General features: G+C 51.1%; 6 protein-coding genes across 6 annotated transcripts; 1 reads left to right on the top strand and 5 right to left on the bottom strand.

Annotated features, from left to right (window-relative positions):
• Window positions 1–219: 219 nt before the first annotated feature.
• PMZ80_008867 (uncharacterized protein) lies at window positions 220–2,256 on the top strand (the record flags this gene model as incomplete). Its single annotated transcript, XM_064877264.1, has 7 exons — window positions 220–270; window positions 324–437; window positions 494–772; window positions 836–921; window positions 975–1,674; window positions 1,766–2,001; window positions 2,082–2,256. The coding sequence occupies 7 exons, from the start codon at window positions 220–222 to the stop codon at window positions 2,254–2,256; spliced, it is 1,641 nt and encodes a 546-aa protein (XP_064726766.1).
• A 1,818-nt stretch (window positions 2,257–4,074) lies between these two features.
• On the bottom strand, window positions 4,075–5,473 carry PMZ80_008868 (uncharacterized protein; the record flags this gene model as incomplete). The annotated part of the gene is made up of 2 exons (XM_064877265.1): window positions 4,075–4,882; window positions 4,935–5,473. The coding sequence occupies 2 exons, from the start codon at window positions 5,471–5,473 to the stop codon at window positions 4,075–4,077; spliced, it is 1,347 nt and encodes a 448-aa protein (XP_064726767.1).
• A 945-nt stretch (window positions 5,474–6,418) lies between these two features.
• On the bottom strand, window positions 6,419–7,186 carry PMZ80_008869 (uncharacterized protein; the record flags this gene model as incomplete). The annotated part of the gene is made up of 1 exon (XM_064877266.1): window positions 6,419–7,186. One exon carries the CDS (start codon window positions 7,184–7,186, stop codon window positions 6,419–6,421), a length of 768 nt encoding a protein of 255 aa, XP_064726768.1.
• A 782-nt stretch (window positions 7,187–7,968) lies between these two features.
• PMZ80_008870 (uncharacterized protein) lies at window positions 7,969–9,813 on the bottom strand (the record flags this gene model as incomplete). Its single annotated transcript, XM_064877267.1, has 7 exons — window positions 7,969–8,207; window positions 8,260–8,645; window positions 8,698–8,943; window positions 8,988–9,368; window positions 9,421–9,487; window positions 9,534–9,633; window positions 9,685–9,813. 7 exons carry the CDS (start codon window positions 9,811–9,813, stop codon window positions 7,969–7,971), a joined length of 1,548 nt encoding a protein of 515 aa, XP_064726769.1.
• An 893-nt stretch (window positions 9,814–10,706) lies between these two features.
• On the bottom strand, window positions 10,707–12,669 carry PMZ80_008871 (uncharacterized protein; the record flags this gene model as incomplete). The annotated part of the gene is made up of 2 exons (XM_064877268.1): window positions 10,707–12,585; window positions 12,635–12,669. 2 exons carry the CDS (start codon window positions 12,667–12,669, stop codon window positions 10,707–10,709), a joined length of 1,914 nt encoding a protein of 637 aa, XP_064726770.1.
• An 814-nt stretch (window positions 12,670–13,483) lies between these two features.
• Window positions 13,484–15,298, bottom strand: PMZ80_008872 (uncharacterized protein; the record flags this gene model as incomplete). The annotated part of the gene is made up of 3 exons (XM_064877269.1): window positions 13,484–13,822; window positions 13,872–14,917; window positions 14,968–15,298. 3 exons carry the CDS (start codon window positions 15,296–15,298, stop codon window positions 13,484–13,486), a joined length of 1,716 nt encoding a protein of 571 aa, XP_064726771.1.
• Between the last annotated feature and the right edge of the window lie 202 nt (window positions 15,299–15,500).

The raw sequence follows: 15,500 nt of genomic DNA on the forward strand, positions 1-15,500 counted from the left end.
TTGTCTACTTTCTTAGGGAGTATCAAGGTGGGCGGTTTCGATATCGACTTGCGGTTGCAAGGCGCTCACCATGATTCCTTGGGATCCTTGTGTGCATCGATCTGCGGTCGCCCAGTCAAATTACATCTATCAAGCACTTGCAACTGCTCGACGTCAACAATCGGTTCCTCCTTCTCCTTGATCTTTGCTTATCAGGAGTTGTATAGCAAGAATCACAAGATGTCTGTACTTGGCACCTTCCAACTGCCAACTTTGGTGAACGAGCCCTTCGTAAGCTTGCACCTAACATGACATGTGCATTGAACCCTTTTGGCTGATACTAGGGAAAGACCTCATTCGGTCCTGAATCTCCCGAGAGAGCCAGGTTAGTCAACGCGCTTGACGACCTCAAGAAGGCCGGGGCTGAGAAGATACAGCCTGTAGTAGATGGAGTGCATGTATGCGGTGGCCCCTTTATTTTCACTTCCGAAGCACATCTGACCACACGACCCAGGTGTCCGGCAAAAAAGCAGCTCAACAAGTATCACCTTTTGACCATAAACTGGTTCTGGCCGAATGGGAACAAGCAGATGCTTCCTTGGTCGAGAAGGCAATCACCGGAGCACTTGAAGCAAAGCAGAAATGGGTTCAGACTCCTCTCCATGAACGAGCAGCTATCTTCTACCGGGCAGCTTGGCTGTTCCAGAACGATTACCGGTACAAGATGATGGCAGCCACCATGCTTGGGCAGGGCAAAAACCCTTATCAAGCTGACATTGACTGTGTTGCTGAGGTGAGTTCCCGTGACAAGAATGATTTCTCATAAGATGCACAAGACTAAACCTGAACTTCACAGTCCATTGACTTCCTGAAGACCTTCCCGGCTCTCGCCGCAGATATGTATAAGAACCAGCCTCCTTTCAACGCACCTGGAATTTGGAAGTAAGATTATCAACCGTACCATATCAGAGGAAAGCTAATGTTGTCGCTTCCAGTCGCTCTGAGCAAAGACCCTTGGATGGATTTGTGTACGCCGTATCACCATTCAACTTCACCGCCTTAGCCGTCAACCTCGTCCTCGCTCCAATCATCGTTGGGAACGTCGTCATCTGGAAGCCAAGTCCTGGAGCGATGTTATCGAGTTGGCTTTTCAACGAGATCATGATCGAAGCCGGTCTGCCGAAAGGAGTAGTCCAATTCCTTCCTGGAGATGCGGAGGAGGTTACAAACGCCGTACTGTCTAGCAAGCACTTCGCAGCCTTGCATTTCACTGGTAGTACTCAAGTCTTCCAATCGTTGTGGTCGAACATTGGTTCGAAGATCGGGTTTTACACCTCGTACCCACGGCTAATCGGAGAGACCTCCGGCAAGAACTTCCATCTGATCCACTCGTCAGCGAACATCAGGAATGCTGCTCTGAAAACTATTCGAGCCGCCTTTGAATACCAGGGCCAGAAATGTAGTGCTTGTTCAAGAGTTTACATTCCTGAGTCTGTCGCGGAAGAATTTCTGTCCATCATGGTGTCTGAGGTCAAAAAGTTATCTATGGGCTCTGAGGTCACGGATTTCTGTGGTCCTGTCATCAGCAAGACTGCCTTTGATCGTGTTTGTGGGTACATTTCGCAAGCACGATCAGATGATTCTGTGGAAGTCCTTGTGGGAGGCGACTCTGATGACTCGGTAGGATATTACATTGTGAGTTCCCCTCCCGATACTGTTCCACAACTACCATGGCGGACACCAATGCTGGTTGATAATCTTACTAACCAATCTCTACTCGGTACAGCGTCCTGCCGTCCTGAAGGTCTCCCAGCCAGACTCGAAGTACATGAGTGAAGAAATATTCGGGCCAGTAGTTGCCGTCTACGTTTACAAGGACGAAACGTACGGCAATGAGCTCTTCCAGATCATCGATGAAACATCAGACTTCGCCTTAAGTGGCGCAGTGTTCTCGAATGACAGAGACGCCATCACCCAAGCCACTGAGGGACTTCGTTTCAGTGCTGGCAACTTCTACGTTAAGTACGGCTCACCGACATCAGGATGCAACCGGATGATGCATCTGTTGTCATAGAGTAACTCTTGCTAACACGTAAATTTAGTGATCAGTGTACTGGCGCAATGCCTGGCCACCAACCATTCGGCGGCTCACGCGGAAGCGGCACGAACGACAAGGCCGGTTCTGCTACATTGCTTCAGAGGTTCGTGTCTGCAAGAACAATCAAGGAGAATTTTGGCACGATTGACGACGTCTTGTACCCATCAAACCAGCTTTGAGCAATAGCTGTGGAATTGCCGAACGATGCAGTCGTCGACGCTTTATGGCATTCATGGTGGAAGCTTGGAGATTATTAAGCGGATTGATAATTTGAGCTTGTGTAATGAACGATTGATTTTGCTATCGACAGTGCCTCCAAGCGGCATTCATCTAGACATTGGGTGACAGTTTGTGGAAACGAGTGATGTGAGTGAAATTCTTCAGCTCCTAACAAGAGAGCATCATTCTTGGTGACTGAAGTAGCCCTGCCAGCTCCGTGGTGCTCCTCCGAGCAGGCTGTTCATGCTCAGTTCTTAGCCTGATGTTCTATATCGATGCGGCCACTTTAAATGCAGCCCAGGGCTCCACCGTATCCATCGCAACAACCATTGCAAAACTCGATGCTGTCTTCAAATCAGCTAACAGCTCCAGAGCGACCGACTCGTTTGATACGTACCAGATCAATTGGGTTGCAGGATTGGGCCCATAACAGTAGCTAGGGTTGTTCGACACACAGTCGAAAAATGTCGCCGGGTCTGCACAGTCAGGGGGAGGAGTACCCGAGCTGACGCTTGTCGCTCATTGCGGGAGATGCAGCGGCAGCGCTGACAAGCAGGCCGACGAGCCAAAGGGAGTTGAAATACATGATTGGTGAGTTGAACGTGCGATGTTGTCGGGAAGAGGTTCGTGAATGGTATGGAAGTATGTGATGTGATGGGATGGTAGTTGACTTCCATTTCGTGCTTCCCACAGCCCATTCTTATACTGTATTTCGATGTACCCTCACGGCATCAAAGCATTCACCCCACGAATATCGACTGTTGGCTCGTTGATCTTGATAACATGCGATGGATATGGTCTTCCAGGATGTAGGGGAGATCAGCGTTGCGACGCACCAACGACGACCTCGTCAGAATCAACGTGGATGTCTGTTGTCGCGCGTTATAGTCGCATAGCTCGCCAAGTTGCGCACCGTCATGGACGACCTTTCTGTCTTGTATAGATCGACACTCGAATGTAACATGATCGACGTCACATGATATGCTGTTTGTCCTGGGCAGGTCTCGCGTGTGGTAATGGCAAGTAGTGCGCTGGTGTTCTGATTGGCAGGAATCGTCACCTGCGGAAACAGCGCGGAAATTGCCAAGTTTAACATATTCCCCACCTTGGCAGTCGTGCGCGGCATCAGCACTAGACAGACCGGGGTTATCCCGTGATAGCGCTCCATGGTGAATACCGCGCCCCAATTGCGGAGCCATGTTTCGTGCGCAGGTTGTGGCGTGGCTACCATAACGTTATGTTATGTTAGCAGGTTATGATACGAGGTGGTACCGAACCTATGCGGCTGGCGACCTCTGCAGATCGTAGTCCACAGTGGATCGTCTGATTAGCACGCTTGAAGTGTATCAGACGTACGCTACATGCATCGTTCTTGAGGCTCCGGCCCCAGTGGATCGGGTCGAGTTTCATCAGTTAGGTGTTGGAGATTCACCACGTGGTGCATCGCAGACGCATGTTGCCGGAAAACCGTGTAAAACACTCACTCAATAGGACACTATACTGTGCAAGTACACAGTATACCTTTCTCTGGCGCTATAGGTTTGTCCACGGCAGAATCCGCAACCTCGACGTGCTGGCTGGGATAGAGCCGTTCTCCCCAGGATCGCTGATACTGCAAGGATAAGATTGAGGCTGTATCATGTGCATGTTCTGCACCATGCTCGCTAGTTGAGTATCCACATATCTGCACGCAACGGCGACCCCGAACCTAGTATATAGTCCGGATGACGACCAATATGTTTGAGCAATAAAGAAGCTTGAAAAGGAGGAGACGCGTGTCAGTCCATGAAAGGACTTCTCCTCCTAATGCTGGGCCCTGCAAACACCAAGACAACCGGTACGCAACTGAGTAGTAATCCCAGGAAGCCTAGGAATGAGCTCGCCCAGTGGAAGCCCATCCCGGTATCGGGGCTGTATATCTGGAGCGTAGCCAGGGGCAGAAAGGCAGCAAAGATATTTTCTCCAAAAGCATTACCGGCCACGGCGCTTGCTGCATGAGAAGCGTACGCGTCCGTTACATAGCAAACAACCGCTTGGACGACGGTCATGACGCCGAAGCCGACCAGTCCGAGACCGATGGTAGGTCCAACCCAGGGAACCGAAGGATAGCTTGTCCAAGCGTAGACGAAGTAGCCCCCCGAAAGTCCCACAAGACTGCCAAAAATGCTGAGGTAAAGACGTCCTTCGTGGACAGGGCTTGATGATCCTTCTTTGTTGTGCTTGGCCGACATCTGGTACAGATAACGGTTCTGCACCAGACATGCTCCGTACCCTAGGAGCTCCCCAATAACGACCGCTATTTGCACGACACCGGTCTGGTACCCATCCCAGCCATACATGCTGCCATAAACTTGTGCCACGCTCTGCGTGAACAAAAAAACGGTGCCAAAGCAGAATGAAGACCATAGCGTGAACGTGGAAATGATAAACTCTGTTCCCAGCAACCGTACCGAGCGGAGGACCGTTGTAGAAAAGACTTCACGAACCTCCCGCAAACTCTTCTCTCCCTTAGGTCGTGTATCGCTGATGACAAGAAGGAGATATGGCAATAGTGCGCCGTAAATGATAAGCTCGATGTAGAAAATCCTGTTGACACTGTTAGGGAGTTTGCACGAGACGCAGGCAGGCTTGTACATACCATCGCCAGTACAAATAATGAATTATGACACCTCCGAAGACTGGGCCAAAGGTTACGCCACCAACCAGGGCAAACGTGTAGGCAGTAAGCGATTCAGTCCGTCGACCAATATCGCCTTTCCACACATCAGCCGCAACTGCGTCCACGATGTTCTGCAGTACACCTCCAAAGCTCCCAGCAAAGGCTCTGAAAGTGACCAGAGCTCCGAAGTTCGGTGCAACACCTGCAGCCATGACGAAGATCATGAAAAGGAGGTAGATGGTCAGGTAGAACTTTCGTATACCGAAATCTTCCATGATCGGTAAGATGAAAAGGGGTACTATTGCTGCGCCAGTACTCCATGCTGTGACCGTAAAGTAGCTGTGCTGGAATTTCGAGTCGTCGACGTGGAACCGGGCCGCTATCTCAGGCAGAGCGCTTGTGATGGATGTGGCATCGATGCCGGCCAGGAAAGATATCAGGCACGTAGTCAATACAAGGGTCCAGCGTCGTTGAGCAGTCCATTCGGTCGGGTCAGAGGTCTTGAGCATATAAGACATTCTTCGGCCTTTTTGGCCCAACAATGACGGCTCAACGTCCATTACCAGTCAGTGACAGTTGAGTTAGTAGGGTGCTTTGCATCTCGGTCCTCGCTGTTAGGTTTGCGGGCACAACATATCGCGAATGCGAAGTGAAAAGTAAGCTCACAACGCACAATTTCCTCGCAATACCAGAACGGTAGGAACTACCATGATGGCTGCGGTTCATGACGCGTGCCAAATCCGGATGGAGCGTTCAGAGACCGAAACGCATCGAGGAGAAAAAATTTACGACGGCGTCGATTGTGAGATGAGGAGAGTCTCCTGCCACACGATCGTCGTGACCACACTAAGTCCGGATCTGGGCAGAGTTGTCCGGGACGAGGCATGGTGTGAAGCTTACCTTCGGTAGTAGCACAGATTAGAGAGGTTTCTCCAGAATCTTAGTCAAGATCTTCTTGGCGTTTCGTCATAGAGGCTCCTCGGTACCCATGTTTTGTTTGCTTCGCAAAAGAGCTCCTGCCATACCTATGTTCTAAAACTCACCACGACTGGTCTCGAACAACCATCGACATGTGAAGCCTCGGTACTGGGACCACATCACAATGTTTGGTGCCTCCTCGACAGCAGTGCTCTCTGTCGCGCGCATACAATGAGCGCATTGCAACATGGAAGGACGGCACGACTCCTCTGGACGGAACGCTGACCTGGAGACCGGAAGCTCGCAGATAAGGGAATGAGCGTATTCGATCATGAATTGCGATGGTAGCGCGACACAGGAGAACATCGCCAGCATAAAGCTATGCAGCTCGGCAGCACGAACATTCAGCGCAATTTCGGTCTATTTAGTACTGTTCTGAAGACCAAAAGAGCTAGAGCATCGTGAGTGAGCACGGAAGTCTTATGGCTATACCCCCCAAACAGAGACAACTTGACAGCCTGTGTTAGGACGAGCACTTTTCCCGTTCACCCACCGATTTTCATAGCTTCCAGAAGCCCTCCAATACTCTGTCTCCACGCCTTGGCTCCCATGTCCGCAAACCCAACAGCAACTTCCTTCAGCTCACTTGCCTTGTTATTGTCCAGAACCTCAAATGTCTTCGCTGTGTATTCGTCCAACGACATAGCAGGTGTGTTACTAATCTCCTTATGAGCGGCGTCCAGATCTGTCTCAACCCTCGGAGGCGCAATCTCAATCACATTAACGTTCGTGCCTGCCATCTGCTGTCGCAGCCCAACGAGAAAGTGATGCACGAAGGCCTTGGTGGGACAATAGATCGGGAATGCTCCTACAGGAACAAACGCGAGGCCCGAAGTGGTGATCATGAAGTTGCCTTCCTTGCCCGATTTGAGGAGGAAGGGGATGAAGTGGCGTGCCAAGAGCATTGGAGCGGAGACATTGGTGTTGATCTCGTTGAGGATCTTGCTGTCGCTCGACGATGTGGGGTCGTCGAATTTGAAGGCCTCTTGGATGCCGCTGTTGACCCAGACTGTGTCGATGTCTGGGAAGGTCTTGGTGAGGTGCTCAACGTGGGATGGAAGGGCGGAGAGGTCTGTGTTGTCCATAACGTATGATTTGACACTCTCCATCTGAGACTCGAGTTCTTTGAGACGTTCTTGACGACGGCCTGTGATAATGACCTTCTTACCCATGCTGTGGAAGCGCTGGGCAAAGGCTTCTCCAATGCCAGAGGTGCCGCCGATGATCAGGATTGTGCTGATAGATGAAGACATATTGTCGCTTGGTTGAGTGTGTTGATTGCGTTGTGTGTTGGCTGCTGTCGCGGAAGCTGTGCAGGAACAGAGCGTGAGGGTGGATTAGCTGCGTACTTATATTAGATAGCTCCTGTACCTGCGAACATCCTGGTGATCGGGTTTTGTCACAATGGCCGATATGTACAACATTGCTGCACACTCGTACAGACTTGTTTGGGCACCTAAACATGCGTCGATGACAGGGGTTCCTGATGGGCAGCTCCTGTGCTTCAAGGCCCAGTATGTGTCTTTCACGATAGCGCGGTTTCCACTTCACTATAATATGGCAGACACGCGTCAAGAGGCTTGTGAGGACAACACGTATCCTGCCTTAGCAAAATCGAACGGTTTGCACATAAGCATTATTGACTGAAGAATAGACCAATCGGCTGACAAACTTATTGCTGCTTTGGGTGGTTCCTGGTGTTTTTCTGGTCTCCGAGCGGCCAGGTAGCGACCGGACTTGCCTAATATGGAAGGAGATGGTTCGCTCCTTCTTATCTCCGTGATCCATGGGAAGGATGTCTCCTGCCGAGCTTCTACCATTCCCAAAGGATTATGTATACTAGCGTCTCCAGTTCCATTTGACATCCATTACTGAAGGCGCCATAGGGCAAGGCAAGGGCACAACGGTACTGGTATTGTAGGTGGTGGTCGATTACTAGCTAAGAAAGACCTCGGAAGAGAGACGGAGAGAGATTATGTAATCACGCATGTGGGTCATACTTGCCAAACAGCGCTTCCACGCCGAGCCCCGCAGACTACAGCACATATCTGTACAACGGACTCTTATCACCCATCTCAAGCAGCTCTTGTTCCGTGTATCTAGCCCTGATCTCATCAAGATCCATGGAATCTCTCGACTTGTTGATACGGAGATATGTCCATCTTATGATGAAAGTACTGACGATAGCGACAGCCAGAATGCCAATGCTGAAACCGTAACCCAGCCAGTAGTGAGGTTTCTGTTTTTGAAGAAAGATATTGCTGCCAATGGCACCTACAAATTGTCAGTGTTCGTTGAACCAACGATGTCATGCACCTTGACTTACCGCCATAGTTACCCAGCGTGATAAGTAACGCCATGCCTGTAGCACGCTTCCATGTTGGTGAAAGATTGTTGCCGACCCAGGAGATCAGGGCGACTATGGGAGGGTAGACCCCAATTGGAATGAGAAACAACAGGCCGTAGGTGAGACCTGGATAGCGCGGATGAGGGATGCTGATGAGTCCGATGAATCCGATAAGAGCAATGGAGTATGGGATGACAATGAAAGGCCACCGAATGCGCTTCTTATCGGCGAGGTAGGAAAAGACAACTGTCGCGATGGCGCCGCAAAAGTAAGGTGGCATGGTCAGGAGCTGAGCTTGTTGCCCGGTGTAGCCGAGCTCGGTGATTATAGTGGGTACAGTATACGTGAAGCCGTAGATTGGAATGCTATGAGTTCTGGTTAGTCATAGGTTTGGAAGGATATGTTAGAAACGCATACCTTCCGCCATTGTAGATCAAGCAGCAGAACCAGATTTTCCAGTCGAGCAGAGCATTCTTGACGGAAGAGAATTGATATCCTTCCTGTGTCTGAAGCTTGCCATGCTCGGTGCCGGAGTCTCTGGCAAGACGTCGGTCGATGAACGCTTTCTCGGCTGGTGTGAGGAAGGTGCAGAGCTGTGGCGAGTCTGGGAGTATCCACGGTACGGCGACACCAAGCGCAACCGTGACAATACCTTCCATGATACTGTAACAGTTAGTGGGAACTGCAAGAAGGCTGCATGCGCTCACAAGATCCATCGCCAGCCGGCTAGGCCTCCGATACCATCCATTTGAGACAGGGCAAAGGCTAGCAGCCCGGAAAAGGCACCAGCCATTGAAGCTGTTGAGAAGAAGATAGCTAATCGCGACTGGACTTCCCAGCGAACATACCAGACCGTTAGAAGGTACGTTGCAGCTGGGAAGAAGCCTGCCTCGAACACTCCGAGTAGCAAACGAGTTGTCCAAAGGCCTGTGAAACCCTTCACCACGCCCATGCAGGTCATGATGATACCCCAACTAGTCATGATCAGGCAGATCCAGTATGACGGCCGCTTGAACATCTTCAAGATAAGGTTGCACGGAACTTCGAGGGTAGCGTATGTCAGGAAGAATACCTTGTAGTTGTCAGTACTGCGGTCCGTGAAGGTTGAGTAGAATGCTGACTGTTAAGGCAATATTGTACTGATTTCCCGTGAGCTCAAGATCTGTGTTCATGCCGGCCACTTTGGCGTTCCCTATGTTGCCACGGTCTTTCGGGTTAGCGAGAGCTCCATTGTCGTCAAGAGCGGTCCTCACCTATGAATGCCAGCAAGTACAAGATTGTTAGTACGGGCAGCAGGCGCCAGTCGATCTTTCGCAAGATCTTGTCCTTCTCTTTATCGTCATACTCGGGAACCTGATCGTGGTTAGCCATCTGGACTGTTTTGTCCTTTATTGTCAGACGTACATCGTGCTCGTCGTTATCGGCCGTCTGGATAGCGGTAGAGCCCCCAGTCTTTTCAACGTGAGTAGCTTCAAGCTTCTCCCGCGACGAGCTTGAGCTTGACGAGGTTTCGAGGACTGTACGGGTAGCCATGGTGCGTAGATGGTGTCGAAGTAGGTCGAGTGGGGGAAGACGAATTTTTTCGTTCAGATGGGAGACCATGATATATGCACCACACATCGTTTATGGTTGAGCACTGCCATCTCCAAGCTATAGCCAACTACACCGTTGGCGTTACGTGGCGTTGAGGACAAGGCCAAGTGTTCTTGCCATGCATTTACCAGCAGTTGGGCGGCTGTGAGGTGACCAGTGAGCTCTTTCGAAAAAGAGTGGTATGGGGACATTCTGATAATGCATCTCGGAGGTGAGTTATCGATCCTAGACACGAGTTCGAGACGCACGTGGACATCCACGCAAAGCTGCTTGGAAGGTATCATGACGGAAACTAGCCCCGCCGTGCAACTTCCTCATTGGGTCGGGCGTACTTGGCGTGCGCGGCATGGAAACCGCAAGGTCTTGTTTCCCTACAGCGCGGTGTTGGCATTCAGATGGCTCCTTGGATACTGGACTTCTTTGTGCTCAGTCCTGGGGTTTCTGGGGTACGTGCCCTGGGGTGCGATGGAGTCTTGGACTTTTTACATTTCATGTTGCTGCATTTGCATGAAGCCGTGCCGGTCATGTTGCCGCTTGTGGCCGGGTTCTCACTTTCATCTGCTGGCAACAGAGTCGGAGATGCACCTTTGAAGTTGTATGTATCGCTCGGGCGGAGGTCTAGACTCAGTCAGCGTGCTCAAGCTTGTAATTAATCATAGAGCCTAGACTTAGGTGGTCAGCATTTCCGATCAGGATCTGGTGGTCAGCAGCTCAGTCTACCTCGATGATCGAAACACAAACGTTGCAGAAGCCGTTGTGACGATAAGGATATTCGGGGACCGTACTTTGACATAGAGTACACGTTGGGGTGCACCTTCTGTTTCACTGATTCCTCAAGGTGAATTGCTGATGGCAGTCCACCTCCGCTTCGCAGGACTTCTCGCACGACCGATAGATCCTGTATCCAATGTACCACTAGATGAAGAACTCCACGTTCCTTCTCCAGGACCCGATCTTACAGCCAAGTTGGCACTACTACCTCCCCACAGGCCTGCACCCTGTACAGTGTTGCTTCTACTCCTAGTCGGAGAGCTCAACGTGCTCACTGATACACTGTCAGTATCCACAGGTGTCACTGGTCGACTTTTCGGGCTCATAGGTGGAAGCTCTTCTAGACCTTCGTCGACGGGCTCCTTGGCGACAGCAGAAATACCTGGCGAGCCCCACAGACCAGTGTTCATGGCAGGCTTTGACGAGGTATCCGCTATTTTTCCACGTTGACTCGTGCTTCGCCCAAGATTTGCAAAACTACTCGGCCGCCAGCCTAGGGGATCTCCAATAGAGAAGCCTTCCAGACTGTCGGACCCAGCCATTCTACGGCCTGACATTGCAGGGCTTCGGCCAAGCCTGGGCGAGTTGAGACCAAGTGGATTCGAACCGAATCTCAGGTGCTCTGTCGAGGCGATGATCCTCATCTCGAATTCATCAGCAAGTCCAAGATCGAGGGACCCTCTTCTAGAATTTCTCCTAGACTCTCGATCATAGCCAAGAGGTGAATGGCTAGTGTTTGCCAGAGATGGTGGTCTTCGAAGCACAGGTCTGCGTACAGCCAATGTCAATGAGGCAACACCTACATCGTGTAGGGCTGGAGCGCCAGTCATCAGTCGAATCAAAGCATTGGCTCCCGCCTGATGCGTGACGAGTACCAAGACGATATCTTCGTCCACGTCCTTCTCACCATTCTCGGAGGAGGTCGGTTTGTAGTCTTCGTAGAAAGCAAGCATCTTCTGCAGACCGAGCCTCAATCTCACATGCATGGTGCTCCATTCCTCAGGAAACGCTCCAGCATCGCCCCAGCCCAGTTCAGCGCTGTCCCATGTCAGGTCAGGCTCAGCACAGCCATCTCTCGCATGTGCAACATACCCTGCAGGTATAGGGTCCTGAGGCGCAAGAGAGTACTGTGGTACTGGGGGACTGTAGACGTTTGTGGTTCTTGATCTCTGTCTGAGCTTCTGTGCACCATTTATCCGGTCGACACCGAATGAGGTAGCTCTGGTCCGATGAGGAAGTGAATGACCAGCTGCGGCCATAGCACGGAGACCACCCTTCTCGACGGATGCATTCGCGGCTAGCTCGTTCTCTTTGTCATACTCTGGAGATTCTGGTACAGGTAAGAAAGCCGACAAATCGGCGCCTCTGATCTCTTCCAATGGCCGTGTCAAAGTTTCTCGTGCTCTTTCCACTATCAAGTCGGTCGATGGCGGCGGTTTCGAGTCCTCGAAATAGCTTGGTGACAGCCATTCTCCCAGATATGGGTCAAGCTTCAGCTCGATCTTGCTATTCTTTGCCAACTTCTCTCCCTCTTCCGTTGGCGGCTGGTTGCGAGGCTGGGTCAGAGCATCTCCTCTCGATGTAGCTGAGATGGTTGAGGTTCGCGAGAGGGACGATCGCTGGAATGGCGTGGGTAATGGGCGTACCTGTTCTGGCTGAGGATATCTTAGACCAGCCGCAATTGCTATTGAAGTCTGAACACATCTCTTGTAAGGAGAAGTATGTATGATAACCTTCCTCTTCTTTCGTGGTCGCCCGCTATTCTCCTCTGTCTCCGAATCGATGGGCGCGGCCAACTGCTCAAGCGATGCTAATTCTCTATCTATCCGGGCTCCTAGAGTCTGGCATTGTATCCAGCCTCCGTAAGATAATGGCGGATCGTAAGGGTGCTCTGCCGTGTCCCGCCACCTCTTATCTGCCTGATCGAGACGTGTACCGTGCCTGTTTGGTGTCAGCTACCGATAGTAACTACCCTTGCAACCATTCTTACCTGACGATGATAATTGCTGAAGGCTGTTTTGGCATGTTACCTGGGCTTGTTGCGAGTATTGCCTACCTCACGTAAGGACAATTAGAATTGCTAGAAAATGGCAAGAAGTAATATTGGGAAGCCGCTATGTATGAAATCAGTAGTTCCTTGGGTCTTCATATTCTATGAGGGTAGTAATTGGTAGACCGGGATGTATAATAGGGGAGTAGGAACGTGTCAGCCAGCATTTGATTGCCGTCCTACTATATGATACCGTGACATCTGAAAATAGTTGCTGCGCTGACACTCAACTCAGGCTTTGGAAATGTCACGTTCGACTTTCGCCGTTACTGATTGCACTCAAGGCCTGGCGTGACGGTACACGCCATCTTGCATTGTGCTAGGCATAAAATGGAAAGAATACCGCTTAGGGCCTCTTAGGACCTAACCCTAATTGAGCGGTTCCGCCGGTCACGAAACATCAGAGGTTGGAGAGCTGGCTGTCGCACCAGGTGGTGAAAAAACTGACAGGTTACTAAGCACTATTTAGGAATAGGTAGCTCCAGATGGTCCCTAAGCAGCCCCTAAGATACTGGAACTTAGGCGGTCCCCGCGCCCAACTCGCCCTAAGCTGCCCACACAGTTGTGCTTCTACCGGCCAACCTTCCGGGCAGCCAGCCTACTCAGCCTAAGCCCGATTAGTGCTTAGTAACCCGTCAGTTTTCTCAAGGCCTGGTGGTCGGAAAGTTGTGTACAAAGGGACGACAGATATAGATCTACTAGGAAGGCACGACGCTTCCAATCCAATAACAAATCGCCGAACGCTCAAATGCTCCTTCCAATCGATACCAGACATCAGGCGGAAGTAATCTACAGCTTAGCTGGGACCTTATCATCTCTAACAATGATACCCTTATTTCCTGCCTTGGCCATATCTCTCAACACCCTTCTCAGGATCTTGCCAGAAGCACTTTTTGGGATCTCGTCGATAATTTCAACCTCCTTGATCCATTTATGTCTGACCTTCTTCTCCTGAACGTACTTGATCAACCGTTTACCCACCGCTTGAGGGTCGCCTCGCTTGTCCTTTTGAATCACGATATAAGCCTTCGGCCTCTCGCCAGCATAATCGTCTGGGATACCAAGTGCTGCTACGTCTTCCACGTCTGGGTGGCCGAGGAGCAAGTCTTCGAGCTCGGCAGGAGCAACCTAGAGAGTTAGTTAGCACCGTTTTGACAGAAAACGCGCAAGTACTCACCTGCTCGCCCTTAACCTTGATCAACTCCTTCGCACGATCCACAATGGACAGCAAACCCTCCTCATCGATCCTGCCAATATCACCAGTATGCAAGAACCCATCTGCATCGAAAGTGTCCTTAGTAGCCTGCTCGTTATTCAGGTATCCCATCACGATCTGAGGACCCCTAGCAAGCACCTCACCGGGTTCATTCAGTCCACATTCTCTGCCCGTATCCGGATCAACGATCTTGACCTCTGTCGAGGCAACTATTGTCCCCACCCTGAACGCATACTTGTAGTTATACTTGCTCGGCGGATGAGCAGTAATACAACTACACGATTCCGTCATCCCATAACCTTGCTTGAACCCAACATCATCCGCCCCTGTCGCCGTTTGCGGAAACGTCTCCTGCAACAACTCTAAAATCTCCGCCGACAACGGCGCAGCACCACTCGAAAACCTCTTCAAACAGCTCAAATCATATTTCTTCAATAGCTCCTTCTCCCTCACCATCCTAATCAAAATCGGCGGCACAAGCAACATCTCCTCAAGCCTGTATTCCTCCACAACCTTGTACATCGCGTCCATCGTAAACGCCGGCAACATATACACATTTGCATTCAACAACACCGGCAAATGCAGTTGGTGCACTAGTCCGGTGATGTGAAACAGCGGTAACACAGCCAATATCTTCCGCAGCGTATCCGGGGTTATCTGCTCGACCTGCAAGCACTGCGCAATAACATTCGAATGTGCGATCATCACAGCCTTCGGCAGCCCCGTCGTCCCACTGCTGAATGACAAGAATCCACAGACCTGGCTATTCTTCTTCCCTTGCGGCAGCTTAAACTGCGGTATCTGACCAGCCTCACCATGCTCGCTTCCCTCGCGCAACAGCTGACTCATAGTCTTGTAGCCATCTAATGTCCCCTCGAGCAAAAAGATGCGCTCCTTTGGTATGCCCGCGTTCTTCGCCGCCGCGGCCGCAATCTCCATGCTCGAAGGGACAGTGAATAGAATCTTGCTCTCGGCTTTTTGAAGCGCATATGTCATCTCGTCGATCCCTGTCACACCATATCAGCACCCCATCACTCTCGGTATTGTGCACACTCACCATAAGCCGGACTAGCCCCGCTGACCACACCACCCGCCCTCAACGTCCCGAACATAGCAACCGGATACCAAACGGTATTAGGCGCAAATAAGCTAACCGTCTCCCCCTCCTTAAGTCCATAATTCTTTACCAAGGCTGTACTCAAATGCGTCGTGTGAGCTTTAATATCCGCGTACGACAAGTGCTCTTTTGTGGCTGCGTTGGTGAAACCCTTTATGTCGGCGGCATTGTGCTTCCGGAGGGGAGAGTACTCGCTGTCGAAGAGCCAGGTCCAGATTGGGAGGTGGTGCGGGACAGAGATGGGTGGTGAGGAGGACTTGAAGATTGTCATTCTGGTGGTGAGTTGTTTGGTCGTAGTTCTCTTTGTACTGGTCTGTAATGGTGTCGGGTTTAGGACATAGAGGATCGAAGCTGCGTGTGAACAGAGACTCAACCAAGAGCTCGCAGCAACAAACTTTAGCGGAGTATCGTTGCTAGAGGTAGCTGCTGCACCCGGTCGGCCATGCGGCTGGAACGCGAGAAGCGATCCTGCA

This window comes from Knufia obscura (assembly GCF_036327395.1).
Source record: "Knufia obscura strain CCFEE 5817 isolate CBS 148926 chromosome Unknown scaffold_12, whole genome shotgun sequence".
NCBI lineage: Eukaryota > Fungi > Ascomycota > Eurotiomycetes > Chaetothyriales > Trichomeriaceae > Knufia > Knufia obscura.